At 36.7% G+C, this 19,034-nt stretch overlaps 1 protein-coding gene across 1 annotated transcript in view; it reads left to right on the top strand.

The window, feature by feature from the left end:
• pitpnab (phosphatidylinositol transfer protein, alpha b) overlaps positions 1 to 8,399 on the top strand; it is a 31,773-nt gene extending 23,374 nt beyond the window's left edge. The window contains exons 8-11 of the mRNA XM_036595674.1: positions 2,438 to 2,515; positions 3,718 to 3,828; positions 4,666 to 4,788; positions 6,820 to 8,399. Coding sequence (XP_036451567.1) covers positions 2,438 to 2,515; positions 3,718 to 3,828; positions 4,666 to 4,788; positions 6,820 to 6,867 — 360 coding nt within the window. The 3' untranslated portion in view covers positions 6,868 to 8,399. The remainder of the gene's footprint in view (positions 1 to 2,437; positions 2,516 to 3,717; positions 3,829 to 4,665; positions 4,789 to 6,819) is intronic.
• Positions 8,400 to 19,034: the final 10,635 nt, after the last annotated feature.

Genomic DNA, 19,034 nt, shown 5'->3' with positions numbered 1-19,034 from the left:
ATTTTCATACAGTGTAAAGGGCAGTGGCTGTGCAGGTAGAGGAAGAGATTGGATTAGATTGTATTTTTTTTGGCTAGTATAAAAATATACGTATTAAAGTGGAATTCCATTAGTTTGATTGAAATCTCTGCATGATTCTGTCACTGAAATGTGAACAAAGGCATTTAGAAAATTTTGATGTGAAATGGTTCATTGTAGAGAAACTTACTGACTCTAGTTCTCTTACAGTGGTGGTAATAGGAACCAGGGGTCGTGATGTCTACAACAGAAATATAGTCATATAATTTACTATCCAAAATGGCCAGTGAACTTATATGGCTTCTTTTGTGTTTTATATGTAATGTTGATAATGGTCAAATAGTAGTAAATTTGAAAAACAAACAAAAATTTTTCTTTATGTTTTAGACCAAAACCTCATCTTTAAACTCTCAGGCATCAGGCAGCGTATTCATAACTGTTTTGTGTAATAACTTTCTGTGATGTAGCTTTAAGATGCATTAAATGCTTTCGTTGTCTGGTTCTTATCACCACTGTGAACAATTATGACTTGATAAGTTTCTCTAGAACAGAACATTTCACTTCAAACCACTCTGAATTACTTTGTTTGCAAACAGTTTAATTATGCAGAAAAAGTACTAGAATTCCTCTTTAATATAAACATGGGACAGCACATAAAATACGTATATAATTCCAGAGAAGTAGCTTACTGGATGGCTCTGGAGGCGATTAGAGATTCATTGCAGATTGAGAAAAGTTTTAGAAAGTTAGACACGCAGGGATTTTGTTTAACATTGTGTAAGTTAAGAGATATTTTCTTAAATAAAGTATGTTTTTTTCTAGTTTTTTTAGACTAGTTTATTTGCACATCTCCTTTACTCTTGACAGCACACTCAGACCTGAAAACAGTCTATACTTTGCACAACAGCTCTTGCTGTTATATAAGGATAGTTTCAGCTGTGTTGTAAGTTCAAGAGAATTTTGCCCTATCAATAGAAACGTCGATCACTAATCAGTGTTAAGAATATTGGTCTGCTTTTAGTTTGATTTCGCTTGTTTCTTTGTAAATCGACTGTTCCCATTTTAAGGCCTGCATTATACTCTGTTGTTGTGTAACACGTTTCACATCACTCGATAAGCCCTAAACCGCCTGAAGTTTTGTGATAATTAGGCTAAACCAGGACAGTTAATGGCTTTTCTTTTTTCCTACAAAGTTGCTGTTTTACAGATATGAAACGTCCTTGCGATGGCAAATAAGCTGCTCTGCTGTAACTTCAAAAACATGCTTGCAGAGATTTGGTCCAAGCCTGTGATTTCAGAACAGTGAAGCTCAACTAGCTCCCTAACCTGGTAGAAAATAAATAAAAAAAAATAGCTATTCTTATCATTATCCTTAAGATAGTTATTCTGGCTTGTAGTCCTCTCACTACATCAGATGAGCTTGAAAAGTGCTTGATTTTATCAGATGTTTTTTTTTTTTTATTTAATGTGGCATGTCCTTCCTTTCTCTGTTTACAGTGGGGTCCAAAAGACTGAGACTACTAGTGAAAATAAATCTATTTTGCTTTTTCTTTTTTTGCAGTTTTTAATTACAAATTAAATCAGTAATGTAACAATTTAAGTGAAAAGTAGAATTTTTGAAATTTCAACATAAATTTTAGCATTTTGGTCAAATCCGCTAGAGTGTGTTTAAATTTTGTAGAATCATCTGCACACATATTCCAACAGAAGAGATCTTTAATGGTCTCAACATGGTTAGTCTCACCAAGTTTCCAAAATTTAAATAGTGACCTAGAAACAGTGCATAATCTTGAATAGTTCTGCTTTATTTTAGTCGTCATAACTTTTGTTTGTTTTAAATTTTCCAAAATGTTAAATCTTTGTTGTTTATTTCCAGGTTTAAAGGAAAAAAAAACAGATTTTCAGTGTGGTCTCAGACACTTGGACCCCATTTTGTCTTTTCTGTAACTTTTTATAGTGTGTAAAGGTGACATTATCTTTGGTTCTGCTAAACTCTTGAAAAATAGTCCACATAAGAATTAGGACTGTGACAATAAAGTAGCTTTTTTGCGGTATATACAAGCAGTTCTGATTTGGGGTATTGCTTCTAGTCATTTGGACTTTGTTGTACTAGCACTGAGTGTGCTGCTTATAGAGCAGTAATCCTCAATCTCAGTCAAGGTGATCACCTATATTGCATGTCTTTGTGTTTTTTCTTTCTCTAACCCACCTGAATCAGCTCATGAAAGCCTTGATAATTATCCAATGAGTCGAACTGAGCACAGTGATTTCAGAAAATAGTGCATTTAGATCCATTAATTTAGAGCACTGGAGCTTTTCTCAAGAGCTAAACATATTTGTTGTGACCTTTTGTCCCCTCCTGCCATTTTGCAGCTGACATGTGATTTTGTGATGTAACTTGTGGTGCTGCCTCCTTCAGGATTACAAACCAGACGAAGACCCCTCCAAATTCAAATCTGTCAAGACTGGCCGAGGGCCCTTGGGACCTGACTGGAAGGTACACAGTATATTGTTTGAAGAGATGGCTCTATCAAAAATCTAATTTACACAATTAAGCCCTTACTCCAAATGTAGTCAGTCAGCTAAGACATGTTTGATATCTGAAGTTTACTCATTTTTGCCCTGGAGTCTAATGTAGCTAACATTAGAACGTTTTAGAGCAAATTCTTGAGTGGTCATAGCACAAAATAAAATAAAATTTTAGCAAACATGACAAAATATTATTTCTAAAAAAATTGCAAAAGGGGAAGCAATTTTACCTGTGAAAAACAAAAGCAGCATGTAGAAATTTTAATGTTCATAATCCCTTTTTCTCAACATTAAGTCAGGTTCTGCAGAAGGGGATGCTATTAGCACTCAAATAGTGTTTCACTCTCAGAGTCAGACGATAAACCTAAACCTGTGCAATCTCACAAATGCATGTATGGTTGCAGTCCCAAATTTCAAAATGGGAAGGCTCAGTGTTATTTAATATGTGATTTTTTAATTTAATCAACTATTTAGAGGAGGATAAAGATACAGCAAGCGTATTTATGCAGACGTATTTGTGGGTAAACGATAACATCCTAAATTGTTGCTTGCTTTATATATGACATTACAGCCCCTAACTGAACAACTTGTGGGCATTATGTACTACCATTTGTACTAGATACTATATGATGGACTACAGTTACTGTAAACACTAGAACTTAACCTGCAGTGCAGTTTGCCTGACTGTGCTTCAGAGATAACTTGGCAGTGGGGAAATGTTGTTCGATATTGCATATGAAATGTAATGAATAATCCACAGAAAATTGACTAATATTTTCATTAGCACTAAGACTTGACAGTATACTTGAATGGAGATGCACTACACAAGCACACACCCATAAAGGTCACACTGTTGCATTGTACAGCCATGCTGTTTAATCGCTTGACCCGATTAGAGACAAGTGTATGATGATTAATCTGGCAGTTTGCATAATGCTAACTATAAATCTCCATTACTTGTTAGCGACATTAGCCTTGTAGCTCCAATGCAAAGCCAAAGAAGCATTCAGAACACCAAATGTGTCATGGCTAATTTACTACATTTATTAAGAGGAAAAAAAATATTTTTGTCTGAGCCATATCTTTAATCCCAACACCGATTAAAAAGGTGCGCATTACAGGGTAATTTTTAAACTCTGCATGTCTGTCCGTGTCTGTGTGTGGTTGCAGAAGGAGCTCCCCAAAAAGACAGACTGTCCGCACATGTGTGCCTACAAACTGGTTACAGTCAAGTTCAAGTGGTGGGGGCTGCAAAACAAAGTGGAGAACTTCATTCAGAAGGTGAGCTTCTATTACTGAAGGCCTTTGTGTTAGTGATGTGTTGCTCATGACAGGTTGGCTCATGACAAGCTGACTTGCATTGGAGAGCTGTTTTTGTATATAAGTTAAGACAAAACAAATGGGTAGATTTAATGACGCTGTAGCTGACCCCCCTCTGGGATTTCCTTGGAACATACGCCCCTTAGTTTGTCTGTGGTTTTGTTCTTGGTGGTTTTCACAAAATTTGTAGCTGTATATTTGCTGCACTTTGCCCATCTGCCTATATTGTGAATTCTGCCTCTTAAAATGTATCTGGTTAAGCTACTTATCTGACATTTATTTTAATAACAAACATAAGGCCATTTATGTTGATTAAATAGAAGGTAGACTAAGGTTTTAAGGTTTTGTTGAAAATGTAATGATAGACCATATGGCCAACTGGGCAAATTTTGTGAAAAACAGACAGTGGTGCTGAACAAAAAGTCTTTGGGAGCCCAAAGATTCGGCTCTTATAGTTGAGCTGAGCCAATTTATCTGACTCACTGAAATAAGCCAGAATGCCCATTACTAGTGTGCACCTGAAGAGAAGCACAAAAATGAAACACTGAATGCTACCTTGTGTGCCCTCTTGTGGACCCTGAGTGAAACTGTTAAAGAAGATGTGTCCACCCTGAGCCCATGGATGAACTTCCTTGTGATACATACAGTAGATCACTAATATACTAACAATACATTCATCTGTACATGGCAAATTATGCAGTTTGAGATGATGCCTCAATCATCAGCTGTTGTAACTTGTTTCTCTTTGTCTCTCTATCTCTCTCTCTCACTCTCTCCCTCTTTCTATCTGTCTGACAGCAAGAGAAGCGTTTGTTCACTAATTTTCACCGGCAGCTCTTCTGCTGGATTGATAATTGGATCGAACTGAACATGGAGGACATTCGCAGGATGGAGGAGGAGACCAGGAAGGAGCTGGATGAGGTGTGAGACAGAATCCACATATATCAGACTACTGTCATCTGTTTATTTTAATGGATTGACGAAACTAATTGATGTTTTTACATAATTGTAGACATATATTAATTACACATGTTCGTAGAAAGGTTCATTCTGATAGAAAACCTGGAAAATAAATGAGCATAATGATCAGGCCTTATCTAGGGGTTGACTGATATTGAAAGATTTTGCCACAGATAACGACATTTTAATCATAAATGTCAAAAATAAAAAAAGGATAATATTATAGCAATTAAAAAGTAGGTTGTGGCAGTTTTAGTCAGTCAGTTTTTATTAAATTTTTTTTTATTAAAATGCTTAACTCACTGAAATAATCGATAATAAACAGTTGATCATAAGATTAAATGCAATAATGCCAGTTCTCAGTTGTCAAATTTAAAATGAACAGCAAAATCTCACTAAATCCTTAATAATGCAAATATAAATATTATCTGCTTATAATTAACTTCAACGCATCTCAGGATAATAGGGCTGGCCTGAATAATTGAAATACTATTTAGTAGTCTTTCTCTATTTAGTATCTAGTAATATATGGAAAATGAAATAAATAAATTATAGCTGAATTCATGCCATGTCTCCTTGTCTCAGAGCACACCAAACTGAATCACTTTCCACATGGCCATTAAAGAGGAAACATACCTCAGAAAACTCATGTTTACGAGTACTACAAATAATCAAACAATTGCCCAGGGTAACATTTGCAGTAAGAGGTTGTTATTCCAGCAAGGCCTGGCAAGTTTGATTAATCATTTTAAAGCTTAAATGAGGGCTTTCAGACAATTACAAAAATTTACCATGATTAATAAATGTTTTTAAGGTAATTGTGATAAATTCATTTGCTCAAGTTTGGCACTTGAAAAGATTTTTTTTTCATTTTGCAGAATCCAAACCCTGTCCCAAATCACAGAAACTAGCCGTATGTCTGGAGAATTGAAGTTTATTTCTTGGGCACAGGTGCCAGACACCTAGCCAGCCCATAAAATAATGGACTGACACAGTTTTACAGCTGGACTGATGCCAAGATTAGACCCAGCTTATACATGACAAATGACATGTGTGGAAGACATAACCATGTAGGGAAAAACAAAAATAGCCTAAAATACAACTAGTGCACATGCACACACAATACTGAACACAACCCACTCATGGCTTCAAACTAGGAAAATTAGTGGTGTTAACTAACTCAAATATGTAAATATTTAAAGGGTTATATTATACAATATACAATATGTAAATATTATACAAGGATCACTTACACCATGGCTGATTTCAGTTCATTTGTGCTATCACCAGTATACACAATTGATATGCTGTTGGATATATTTGAAATCCTGCCACAAACATACTTAAATTTGTAGTTTATTCTGAAATATAAATATTGTTTTGAAAATGAGTGTTCAAGTACTTGTTTAGAAGCACAGAGTATTTAAAGCCTATAAACCTCTGTTTGAGCCAGCTCTACCTTATAACTTTATCTTAAAAAAGGTAAACAAACTCGCAAAAAATTGAACTCTCAAAACTTCGAACTCTCAAACAGGAGCACATTTAAAGTACACTGTCTGTTTCAACTAATAAGTCAATCTCACAAATGAATTTTGTTTTCTTAAATGACATTTAAAAAGCTGTTACTGGCAAGACTTATGCTAATGTTGATAAATCTGAGAAAACCATTAATATATTAACATTAATATTGGCTGATTTTGCTAGCTCTATCAGGAAACACAATGCATGAGCAGCGCAGTGTAAGACTTTTAGTCTATTGGGCTGCATTACCTTCCAGCACACAAAACCCAGTTAACCTGCAGCAAAGCTGCTGAATAATTGAGCGAGGCTGATAATGAGGCCCTGAGTCCGAGGACAAAAGCAGCAGCTGAGCAGAGCAGGAGCCAGCTTCAGCAGTTATGAAGACACCTGGTGCTCGACGATAGAGTGAAGCTAGTACTGACAAAAGGAATGACGGAATCTCTCACTTTTTTCCTGCTCTTGCTCTTTCAGATGAGAGTGAAGGACCCAGTAAAAGGGATGGTCGCTCTAGAAGACTGAAGACTCAGTGTATAGAGGAAGTGTGCTGCTCTTTGTGTTGGTGTGTAAACGGAGGTGCCGGCCGCATTGCCGTATTGTGAACCTATAGGCTCCCCTGTTGTCACTCATTAGATTAAAACCTTGAACTATTGAACTATTCATCATAAATGACTACTTAATTACTGTTACTGGCCTCCGAAAGAGTTTTTAAACCTGTCCCTCAGCTTTTGTATTTTAGATCCCATTTTAGGGTAATTCATGTCTTATCATTTATAACCTCTCTCTCTTTTCATCTATCTCTTTCTCAGTTCTCTATTAGTACTATGACTGGACACCAGCATCATTCTTCAAATTGGAACAAAAAAATCTTATAAACCTTTCCAAACCATCTTCCGTACGTGTCTAATACTGCCCATTCCAAAGGCCTTCCACCTCCATAATGGAGCATGAGGAAGCAAGCCAGTGTAGTAAATGATGAATAGTACAGATAATCATCTATTCCCATCACCCCATCACTAAAAGCGATACAGGGACATCACCTGTAGCAACGTGTAGGTCTTTAACCTTGTCCATTGTTAAAAAAGCTGACAAATGACGGAAGTTTTATGATTATTTCTATGTAAAATCAGAAGATGTTTCTGTATATATTCCGTATATATAAAATATATATATATATATATATATAGAGGGAGGTATGTTGTGAGAGCTGTGTACACAGGTTTTTTTCAATGACTATGGTCGTTCTTTAACGTCTGTTTCGCGGACCAAGCCGACTCTCCTCCGTGTTCTGTTTTGAGCTTGTGATTGTTGTTATCGTTATTATCTTTTTTCTTTTTCATTGTTTTTATGTTTTTCTCATTTCTGGTACATCTCCACATTAAAGTAAATGAACTGGCAGCTGATAGTTGGTGTATGGAGAGGAGTCGGCAGGCTGGAGGTCAACAGTAACTGCTTAGTCATCCTCTTGTGCTCCAGCTTTTCTGTCTCCGTTGCATCACGTCCTCCATGTTTCTGACTATGTGTTATCAGGAGTGATTAAGAGAGAGGGCAGCTCAGAAAATGAAATATATTGTTATACAGTACTGTGCAAAAGCCAGAGACTTAATAAGCCCTTTTGTTTATTCAATTTTCCAGTCGAATCAGCCAGTATGTACAAGTTATTCAGTTTTCATTGTCAGGAAGAGTTACACAAGCCTCCAACACTAATTATAATATTAAATCTGTCGGTATTTAATTTATCCACTCTTTGTTTTTGTGCACTCTACTGCCATTTTAACTCTTAAAACCAGCGAGTAACAGCTGCATCCTCCCAACAAAAGCTGTTCCCAGAGGAGTCATTGACATTTCATTTCCCTTCAGAGAGAGACTAAGTTGCACAAGTGACTACCCAAACACACCTTAACTGCCTTGCAGGTTTTCTCAAAATTCTTATGTGCATCTAAAACAGCTGAAGGAGACATAATAATAAGATAATCCACTTGGATGAGAAAGGAGAAAGTCAAAGAACAATATATTAAAAAAACAGACGTTTCCAAAATTGTAGTTCAAAAAAATGATAGAGAGAAAATATGCAGAGAAAAACAATATAGAGAAAATGGGACTCCTAACAACTGCACAAGACCTGGTAGACCACCAATACTTTCATCATCAGATAAACAGTACCTTTAAGTTTCAGATTTGAGAGAGGAGAAAATCAAGCTCCATTTTTTCTTCAGATCTGAAAAAATCCACCGGTGCTTCTGTCCTTTTCTTCTGGCTATCGAGAAGCCATTACTGAGAAAAAGAAAATTTGCACTAGAACATCAAAACTGAACATCTGAGATCTTGAGTTAAGTTTTATGGATTGATGAGTCTAATGTGTAAGGTAGATTACTTTGGATCATGATAAGCAGGAAATGCAACCAACATTTAAGACTGAACTTTGGAGGTGGGGAAAAATATCCCTGCAGATTTCTTTGAAAAATCGAAAGCAAGTCTCTTACATAATGGATGCTGTGATATCGGCAAAACGTGGACACAGTAAATACTGAAACTTTTGATATTTAGTTGTTGAGGTCTCTGTGTAATTTTTTATTAAATGTTTTTGGCTTTTTTGGCTGATGCTATACTGCAAAGTGACTGGAAATTCCACAAATGAAAAGTTAGTCTTTGACTTTTGCACAGTACTGCATGAATAATAGAAAATATGAAAGCTAGAAAGTATGTTCTAAACATAAACTATGAATATATTGTAATTTAATCTTAGTATATTACTTTTTGTATGGGCTGGGCCTTGACCCTCTGTATGCTGTGTCTCCTTTGTCTGTTCACCAGCCACTTCATTTTCATAGTACTACTTCTACTAAATGTCAGTGAAGAAAGTCAGATGATTTAACGGAGCACAAAAAAAGCACGTAGGTTTTTCTTTCTCATTTTTTCTTTAATTTTTTTGTCCCATCTATCGTGGTGCTTTCTGAATAATGTCCAATAATAATTTATTAACATTAATAATGTTAATGTTACTTGCAAGCAGGTTTTTGTCCTCTTTAGTCCTGGCTTTGTTTTTACTGGAGGATTTGTTCAGTGCTGTGCTAGGTGGCAATCTCTCCCTCCCATTTTCACACACTTCTAACAAATAAAGGGAACTTTTATCCCGATTTTAGCAATAATGCCTCCTCTGCTCACGTTCCCTTCTCATCTTACACTCTCTATCAGCACTGAAACTTCTGTGTCAGTGATTTATCCATAGTTCTCTGAATGTTGCTAAGTGTAACCAATGGTAGAGTCCTTTCAGGGAATAAGGATTAGCTTGAGTATGAGTTTATAAGGGGTTTTCTATATAGGGCGATGTACGTGAGTGTGTCTGGAGTGGTCTTATTACTAGTGTTCGTGTGTGAGGGATGTGTGATGTCCCTGTCCATTCTGGCTGTTGCCCACCTTTAGGTTCTGTGTGGTGGAACTGCTGGGCTTTCCATCTGCTGGCTTTATAGTTCAACACTGTACAAACCCATCAGCAATACTCCACTACTGCGTCGGCCCTGAGAGTTCAGTCATGGAGATGTATGGATGTATGTATTGAATTGTACATAGTATATAAATATATGTAGATGAACACACATATATATAGGTCAGACTGTCCTGCCAAACCTTCAGCACACTCCCTTGAACCGATGAGCCCAGTATGAGTGACTGCTGTGGTGGGAGGGTGTTGTATTTGAGGGAACAGCTACAAAGCTACTGCTGTATCTTCAGCCACTCTCTTATTTTCCATCAATGCCCACTCGAATGGCCACTGGAAAGGAAACTTCCATCCTGTTTGTAGAAATGAAGCCATGTGAATTAAAGAATGATTAGATGATGTGATTATGAAAAGATTACTCCAGTGTTTTTTTCAACCTAACCTCTGTCAGCTGCATCTGTACCACAAAGAGTAATTTCAGTAAGACTTTATTTGAAGGTTATCTACATAGGCATTTATGAAGTACTTGTAAAGCAATACGTGAGTATTTACAAACAGCCAATACCGGCAATTGCAGGATGACACAAAGTATCACTGACACTGAGATGACATTGCAGTGGAACTTGAAAGGTAGAGGCCTAGTTAAGGGCACATATATATTTATATTTTTGTGTATATTTTCCTGTTATGCATGAATATACAAATTCCAGTCTGTACTTGATATGAAGTAAAATTCCCTGGGTAAAATGCAAGTCCCCTGTCTATATTTCTATTGAGTAAAACAGTACAAAATGACTTGCTTTTAAATGTACTTAAGTATCAAAAGTATATGTACCGTGAATAATTGCAGTTAATGATACTATATTATTTTGATAACCAAGTTCTATTAAGGAGACCTATCTGGCTGCAGACATGAAGAAAATTGTTCATGTCTTCAACCACACAAATCAACACTTCTTGTACTTAAACTTAAGTACAAATACATAAAACTGATAAATAAATGTATCTAATGTATTAATTAGTCCTAACCTTCTTGAGGACTACAAAACACATTATATAACAGATATGAGCATTAAGTAAAATATTTTTTTAACTTCTAATGCATTTATAAAGAGCTCATGCATATATATATATATATATATATATATATATGTATAAAATTCACATATATGAGAAAGTACATATGAAAAGTGATCGCTATGGTTCAAGAGCAAATCTTAACTGGGCCTCTGCCTCTTTCCTTTTTGGGAATGGTGCTTCATAACAGTTATAAATGGAACAAACTTTCATTAAACTTTCACTTTAGTTTAAGACCCTTAATGTGAATACAGTGTCATTTACTTCATAAAACAATTTATATCATCTTGCAATTACTGGTATAAGCTGTTCATAAATATTCAAGTATTGCTTTATAAATACATTATTCAACGCTTTTGCATTTGTTATGAAGCCCTATGTAGGTACCCCTTAAATTAGGAGTTACCAATAAAGTGTTAACTATAAACAGAAGGAACAAAAAACTTGTTGACTCAAAACATACCAAATGTAAAATGGGCAGCCTTCAGCATCTGCCCATTCAGGACTTGAGCCATGGTAAACAACTATATGCTACAGATGCAGCAAACAGAGACTGAGTTTACAAAACTGCCAGAGTATTCCTTTAACCCCAGACTAAATACTGTTCTTAGTGGTGAAACGCCATTGACTTTGCAGTTTAGTCCAAGACTAGCTTTACTTCATGTGCAATGTACAGTCATTTCTACTTCCCTCAGAAAACGCTGTCCCTATCACAGCTGGCCCCTCCCCCTCGCCCCGACTCCTCCCCTTTGGCAGGATAGTGTCTAAATATATTTTTGTTCTAACTGTCGTTGTACCTGCAGTATGTCGTCAGTCTCTGAGCTGTGGTGGTCTCTCTCTTTTCTAACGGCGGCTCTCACTCTAAGGCTCTTTGAAGGCTTTGGCAGACGTTTCCCCTTTTTGCTGGTCTGAGAACAGCTTTATTCTCAGGATCTAAGCAGGAGAAACTGGTCCCAGGCCAGTGCAAATAGGGCAGAGCCTTTTCAAGACCACATGGGAATTTGAATAGCGGGTGACTCAAGAGCTGACTGAACGGATTACTTTGCCTATACATAAAGCAGATAATGGCGCAAAGAGACTTTCTCATAGCTATGTTGTTCTTAGACTCCACATTTTGTCGTCAGATTTACAAATTGATTATTCCAAACTAGAAATGGTTCATTTAATTTATTTTTTTGTTTGTTTGTTTGATGTCACTCCCTTCCTTGTCATCTGTTTTTGTTTCTTTTACTGTGAATTTGTGCCTTTTGTCATTTTATCTTCCAATAAAACTACATTGGAGATGTGGAAAAAAATAAACCTGCAAAAAGGAATTTTAGTGGTGTTGAATTTTTTTATATTTTAACCCAAAGTTAATGTTTTACATTTTGTGTTTTGCTTATAAAATGTGTGATTCTATGGTGTTTTCCTTTTATTTACTGAGTTGATTTATGTCCGGTGTTGAGCCAAATACATGAAAAAGCAATGATGGTGGAATATATTGTGCTAAATGTTTTGAGTAATGTAAAAACTCTGTTGTTTTTACTTAATTCACGTTGTTCCTTTCTGTTCCCGGTTGGCAGTTTTTTTTTTCCGCGTAATTCTCCTGTTATATAGTCATAAGCCAAAGTTTATTTGCCCCCGGTCAAAAGATTTTTTTGCGGATTTTTGGAAGTAAGAATAAGTGAACATATCCTTTAGAGAGAACACACTTAAATATGGCATTTCCCTGAAAATTTTAGTGCACAGTTTCTATTTATTTGCTGAGTTAAACATATTGGACAAAAATAAAATATAAAATATAAAATGTGCCATAACCTTTGCACAGACCACATTTCATGATTTTTTTCAATATGTTAAATAAATAATATGCAGCAAATAAGCAGTAAGTGTGCATTAAAATGTGCAGAAGTGTGTTCTCTAGCTGTTTTAACTTATTTTCGTTTGGAAAATCAACAAGATATCTTTTAATCAGAGGTGCTCAAACTTTAGCATGACTGTATCTCATGAAAAATTGGACCTGCTTCAGTTCCCTGCTTCTCCATCAATCCCCCCGAGCAAGACTGTCACTGGTCAGCAAAAGTGTGACACCAAGTAACCCTCATAAAAGCTATACATCCAAGTATTTTGTGCTTTGTGTGTCACAAGCCTCTTACATGTAAAATGTTTTAAAGCAGTATTGAATATAATTTTTATTTGGATATTATGGACCCTGGATCCACTTATCATAGAGGTGCACTTTGTAGTACAATTGCAGTTAGTTAGCCCCCTTTCACTTTGTTTTGGTCAGGACCCCAACAGGACCAGCAGCACTGCTGTGTCTGATCCACTCTTACCAGTGCAACACACACCACCATGTCAGTGTTCCTGCAGTGCTAAGAGTTGTTCATCACCCAAATAATACCCGCTCTGTGAGGGTCCATGAGGGTCCTGACTGTTGAAAAACAGGGTAAAAGGGGGCTAACAAAGTATGCAGAGAAACAGATGGACTACAGTCTGTAATTGTAGAACTACGAAGTGCACCAATATGGTAAGTGGAGCTGATAAAACAATACGTGTAGAAACAAGGAGATGAACTTAATAAAGTGTCCGGTTGATGTATATCTAAATAACATCATGCTAGGAAATCTATGCAAAAGTTCAGTACAACACAGATGCTAAGTTTATCATACATGAATGTATCCACTACTAAGGATACTCAGTTCAATCATCGTTCAAACAAGTTCAGTAACACTGATTTTAAATCACAACGTTTTATCAGTCTACTCAGGCTTTAGCAGGAACATCAGTGTTGCTGAGGTGGTCTATAGAGTTGGTGTTATGTGTGGTGTTTGCTGCACACCAGTTTAAAATAGTTGATAAAAAGTACTGATGGTGTTTCTTTTAAGGATTGGATGTTTTTTGCATGAATTTAGTGGGTAAGTATTTTAGAACTAATATAAGTATGTAGAAAGGAACTGCATCCAGAATATTGTCCTTTCAAAATGTAACATGGACTGAATACACATACTTACCTACTGTACTCTGAATACTCATATTTCATCACGTCCTAACCCTGTTTATGTGGCATTTGGAAATAACTGCCAATGTATTCAAAAATATAGCAAAGTAATTTTTTTATTCATTTTGAACTAGTTTGTCTTGAAACTCGATTCAGAAATCCAAATGAAAATGGAGTCTGTCAGAATTACCCCTGAGTTCACTAACAGAGAGCATGTTAAACACATGGTTTCAGTGAATAACAGGCTCTAGTGTTCCTGTTTAATGAGTTCATCTGTGTTAAACAGCTAGCCCTCCATCTCTCTGGTGGCCCCATGTTTTTAAATCCCTATGTATCCCCAGGCCCCCATTAAAACGTCACAGTGAGCGCACTTGAGTCAAACTTACAGACCACCCTCTCACCAACACACAAACAAATCCCTTACCCACTCAGGCGCTGCAGATGGAGGCTGTGAGAGAAGGGTCTGGCTCTCTGTGTGTGTGGGAATGGGGACTGTAAGCCCCTTCAACTCTGCACTTGGGTCTAATCAGGATTTGGTGGTCAGATGTAGCCAGATTAACCTAAACCCTGCTTAAGGGGCCATGTTCAGCAATGGGAGACCATGATTTGGACACTGGGGGGAAAGCTGAACTGGAATGACCCTGTTTGCCATTGTGCACATACATTACATTACATTCAGGATCACATCAAGGTTTGTAAGTAGAAAGGGAGATATTTCATTATGATTCGAATTTAAAGAAAAACTGAGCATACAAGCTGGTTTTGTGGATATAAACTGCCATAATATTTTTTTCCTGATTTTCAAACAAGCAGAAAAAAGCTAGAAGTGTCAGCTCAGACATGTAGCTACAGAATGTATATCAAATGTAAATTTGTAAACGTAAAAAAAAAGTTGTAATTAATGCCATGCATTTAATTTTGTAACTACATTACTACCTTTAAATAGGATGGCAAAACAACAGTCATAACTCTAGACTTAAAAGGGTAAAATAAAAAAAATCTGCATTATTTTTGTAGCAGTCTCATGGGTTCCTCATACCTGGAAACATGACAGCCTGGATCAGTCATGTTGTGCCATGTAGTCTCATTGACCGAGGCCTGGAGATGAATTACGTCAGAGAAAACCTCACTATCTTCTCTGAAAGTGAGATTAGTAAAATGAGGAACTAACAGGAGGTTGTTTAGTAATTTTAGTAATCACTAGTAAGGGCTCAGACTGAATGTTCAAGTAAAAAAACGAGAAAATTTTGGAAAATCAGTCACTGATCGACTATAAAAGCAACCACAGTCTCCTACAGAGAGCATATAAACTCCTAAAACTGGATTTTTCAGCACTGGAGTTCGAGGCTCCTCGCGCACCCGTGTTGTTTTTCCCGCTCATATTCACACAAACCCCGCCCTCTGCGCTATGACTGGATAACACTTCATGCTACTGTGATCGACGCAGTATGAACCACTAGCCAATCCTAGTAAAGAGGGCGGGACTTGCCTGAATGCGGGTGGGGAAAAAACAAAACAACGCCACGCACTTTTTTGGCTTCTACATAAACCATCGTTGGACACCGCAGAACTTTACGCACACGGCGAGAGCTAAAGGCTTCTACCTCATATTTATCTCCAAAGGTGGGGTACTTTGCTTTAATCTAACTATCTGCACTGCTGGGTTGTTGTGAATTGCTGTGGTGATATTTTTGGTATACTAGCTTCCACAAGAAAGTCAGACCAGAAAACTTGAGCAGTGGATGCCTGAGGTAGATTGCTAATGCTCTCTGAGGGAAGTTTCGAGACGTTATGGTTTAGTTTGAATGTGTAATTCTAGACAACCCCACATTACAGATTGATGCTTGGTTTGTCCAACTATGATAGTTACTACTCCTAAAAAAAAGTTAATTAACTTGAAACAAAATATTGTATCTTTCTTTTTAGGTGTTTTATTATTTAAAATGTACACAATTTGACAATAACAGCTGCCATTTATATTAACATTTGGTTAAAATGTCACGATGAATGGACCAAACAATGTGGTCTAAAATTACGTTAAAAAATATTACTAACTTCCGTTAGTAATCCTTCCTTCAAAGGTAGGAAGGCTTTTTTTTAATTCACCTGAAAAGTTACAAGGCTGTTACCAACTTAGTTAAATTGAAAGAAGTATTTCTGTTGATTTTGAATGAAAATAATCTACACCGTTGCACTACGTAAATCCAGTGCATTACTTTTTCCAGTGTGTGTTAGTTTTGTGCTGATCTGGTCGGTTCAAAAAGCAAATATGATAGCTGAACACAAAGAAATGGGAACAAGCACTTTCTCATCATCCTAAGTCTCCATTCACTGGACCCTGCTGTTTCTAAATGTCCAGTATCTGCCAATGTGGGGACACATTTGACTGCAGTCTATGTGACCTTGAATTTTCATTATGTGCAAAAGCTTTTCAGGCCGTAAGCTTACTGATGAATGAGGAATGGTTTTGTTGTGATTAACCCCATGTGTGGTGTTTTGTGTGTAGGCTGGAAAATGAGTGCTGGAGCTCTAAGAAATAGACGAAGACACCATGCCTGCAGGTATGATTGTCGCTGACCACACTGATACCAACAGTGAAGCATCCTTATCTGTTATGATGTCATTCTGTGGTGAGTTGGGAAGGAGTTTTAGAAGTCAAATATGTCCAGTGCCAGGGGACGTCATAATCTCAGGGACTGGAATATGAGACTCTTAAAGAAAAGGGGTTTTGTTCCACATTGTCCATTACCCAGTTCCCTGTAAGATGATTAAAGCAACATGCATTCAATAGAGGGATCAGACTGGAATGTAATAGGATTGAGTAGATGTGCCAATATCCTAGAGCTTTGCATTGCTATTGTTACAAAACACATAGTCTAGATTTTAGTGGTCATGATAACAGCTGGGATCAGTGCACTGCTAAAAGTTATTATTATTTAATTATCAAATAGATAAATAAACAACAGATAGGTAGATCAGAGCCCACCCTTCATTTATTTGATTTCAATTTGAAGTCAAAACGGTCATTAAGTACAGGCTAGTGTGTCCGCCATTTGCCATTATTACAGTTTCAGTTCTTTTCAGGACGTCTGCATTCAGTTTTGCAAAGAAATCTTCATGGATAGTTTTTCCACCCCTTTCAAAGTTCAGTCTTAGAAGTTGGTTTTATTTTCTGCTTCTTACAACCCAAGTGATCCCAAACACAGTCAGTGACGTTGAGGTCTGGACTCTGAAGTGGTCAGTCCGTTGCTCTGAGAGGACCAGCAGCTTCTTTGTTTGATTTGCAAATCGTGACTGTTTTGAGTGGAAATTTCATAAATAAAGGGTGGTCTGACTTTTACACCATACCGTAGGTAGATAGATAAAAAAGAAGAGAACCATTATGGAACCATCAGGGAACCTTTTTGTTTAAGAGTGTGGGCTAAGTAAGTTGCATTTAATTAAAATAAATAAATACAAGCACAAATCACATCTTATGATTGCGAAAGGTGCTATATTAGTGAAACATGCTGTTGTCCGAAATGTATATGGTCCAGGCCTGATAATTATTATTATTATTGTTTATGTTTTTCATATACAGACTTGCAATTGTGTTTAACATTACTAAATATGAAAAAGACCATGGTACTGGTTTGCTAGTGAAATACAGCCAGTTTGTACTTTATTTGTGGATTAGTTGATAAATAAACTGGAATTGGTTCAAAAGGACCACGCTTTTGACTAAAATTTGGAGTGAACTGTTTACCAAGCAGGCAAGCAGACTGTTTTGCCAGTCTTACCTGAGGGAAGGTCAAGAGATTAGAGGACAGCTTCATTGCATATGACTGATTCATCAGCCCTGTAGGCCTAGCAGTTCTTCGAACATCTCCACGCACAGTCATGTCCCAGTGTGACAGGGACTTTTTCTGTACTCATGATATTAGAGCAGAAACAGAGTTCAAATTTACTATAAATCAAGTTGAAAGAATAGTCTAGAATTACTGCTGTCATTTTGCTATGCTATTTAAACACAATACCTGTTTATAAGTTTAATGATACATTGATTACAGAAGTACAAACCTGTACTTATGACTTTTTTCTGTTTTGTTTATGTCAAATAAGAAATATGAGGCAAAAATGGAAATAATGGGGGTTCTTTCAGCAAAAGATCGATGTATGTATAACAGCTTTGCATCAAATTTAATTTAATAACATATTTCCTCTCCTGGTGGTCTCAACTGAAACTTTAGAATCTTTTTCATTTGTGTCAATGAGCTACTAATGAAAAATAGTCAAATTACACCATTTTTTTTATTACTAGTGACATCTGCAACTTCAAAAGGGCTAATAGATGGAAGAGAAGGAATGAACAAACGAACAAAAACAAGTGAGGCTAGGATGGAGGCAAATGGACTGGTACTTGTATAGATTTGTCAGAGTAACAGGAAGGAAAAAGGGCTAAAAAGAAGGATTCTAGGGAAAATAATAAGGTTATGAAGGATCAGCCATAAATCTTTACCTGATTAATTACAAAACATTTTGGTGTTATCAAGTAGTTTTACCTCAGAGAAATTGGAATAAATTACCCAGAGTGTAGGTGGAAAGCATTGCTAGGCATGTTTATTTCAGGCTTTTATCTTCAGCCTTGCATTTCTATGCTTAACCTTTGGTCTATCTCCAGAGAAATGTGAGTTTTTAATCTGTCTATGCAGGATGAGGGCAATATTCACATTGCCAGAGCAAATAGTCTTATAAACCGGCTTAGCATCTGACGCCATTCAGTTGCATTACCTAAGTTCAGTAACAAAACACTCAGTGAAGCGGAGATCAGCATACCAAGCCCTCTCACGCGGCTGGCCTGCTCCAGATCACACGACCTAATCTCACTCTCTACATGCTTCCAAAAGCCCATATTCCTACTGCCACTGTGGCTGGGACACTCAGGAACTGATGAGTGAAGTCAAGGAACCTACAGCAGAGATCAGGAATCTGTCTGAAAATCAAAAAACTCTGAAAAACACGCTTTTTTTGAGTTTTTAAATTTGGAACTTTGGAAGATTCATGTGAAAAGTTCTGCATGGACTAGGAATTTTCATGGAACTATATGTTGTACTTGTTTAAAAAGTGCTGAACTTTGAAGATATAGTTTTTTTTTTTTAAATCGTCATATTTAGAGGAAAAAAAAACAAAGACCCCAACAGCAGTGGCAGTAAG

This window comes from Colossoma macropomum, unplaced genomic scaffold (assembly GCF_904425465.1).
Source record: "Colossoma macropomum unplaced genomic scaffold, Colossoma_macropomum, whole genome shotgun sequence".
Lineage (NCBI taxonomy): Eukaryota > Metazoa > Chordata > Actinopteri > Characiformes > Serrasalmidae > Colossoma > Colossoma macropomum.
This window is presented reverse-complemented; position numbering and strand designations above follow the sequence as displayed.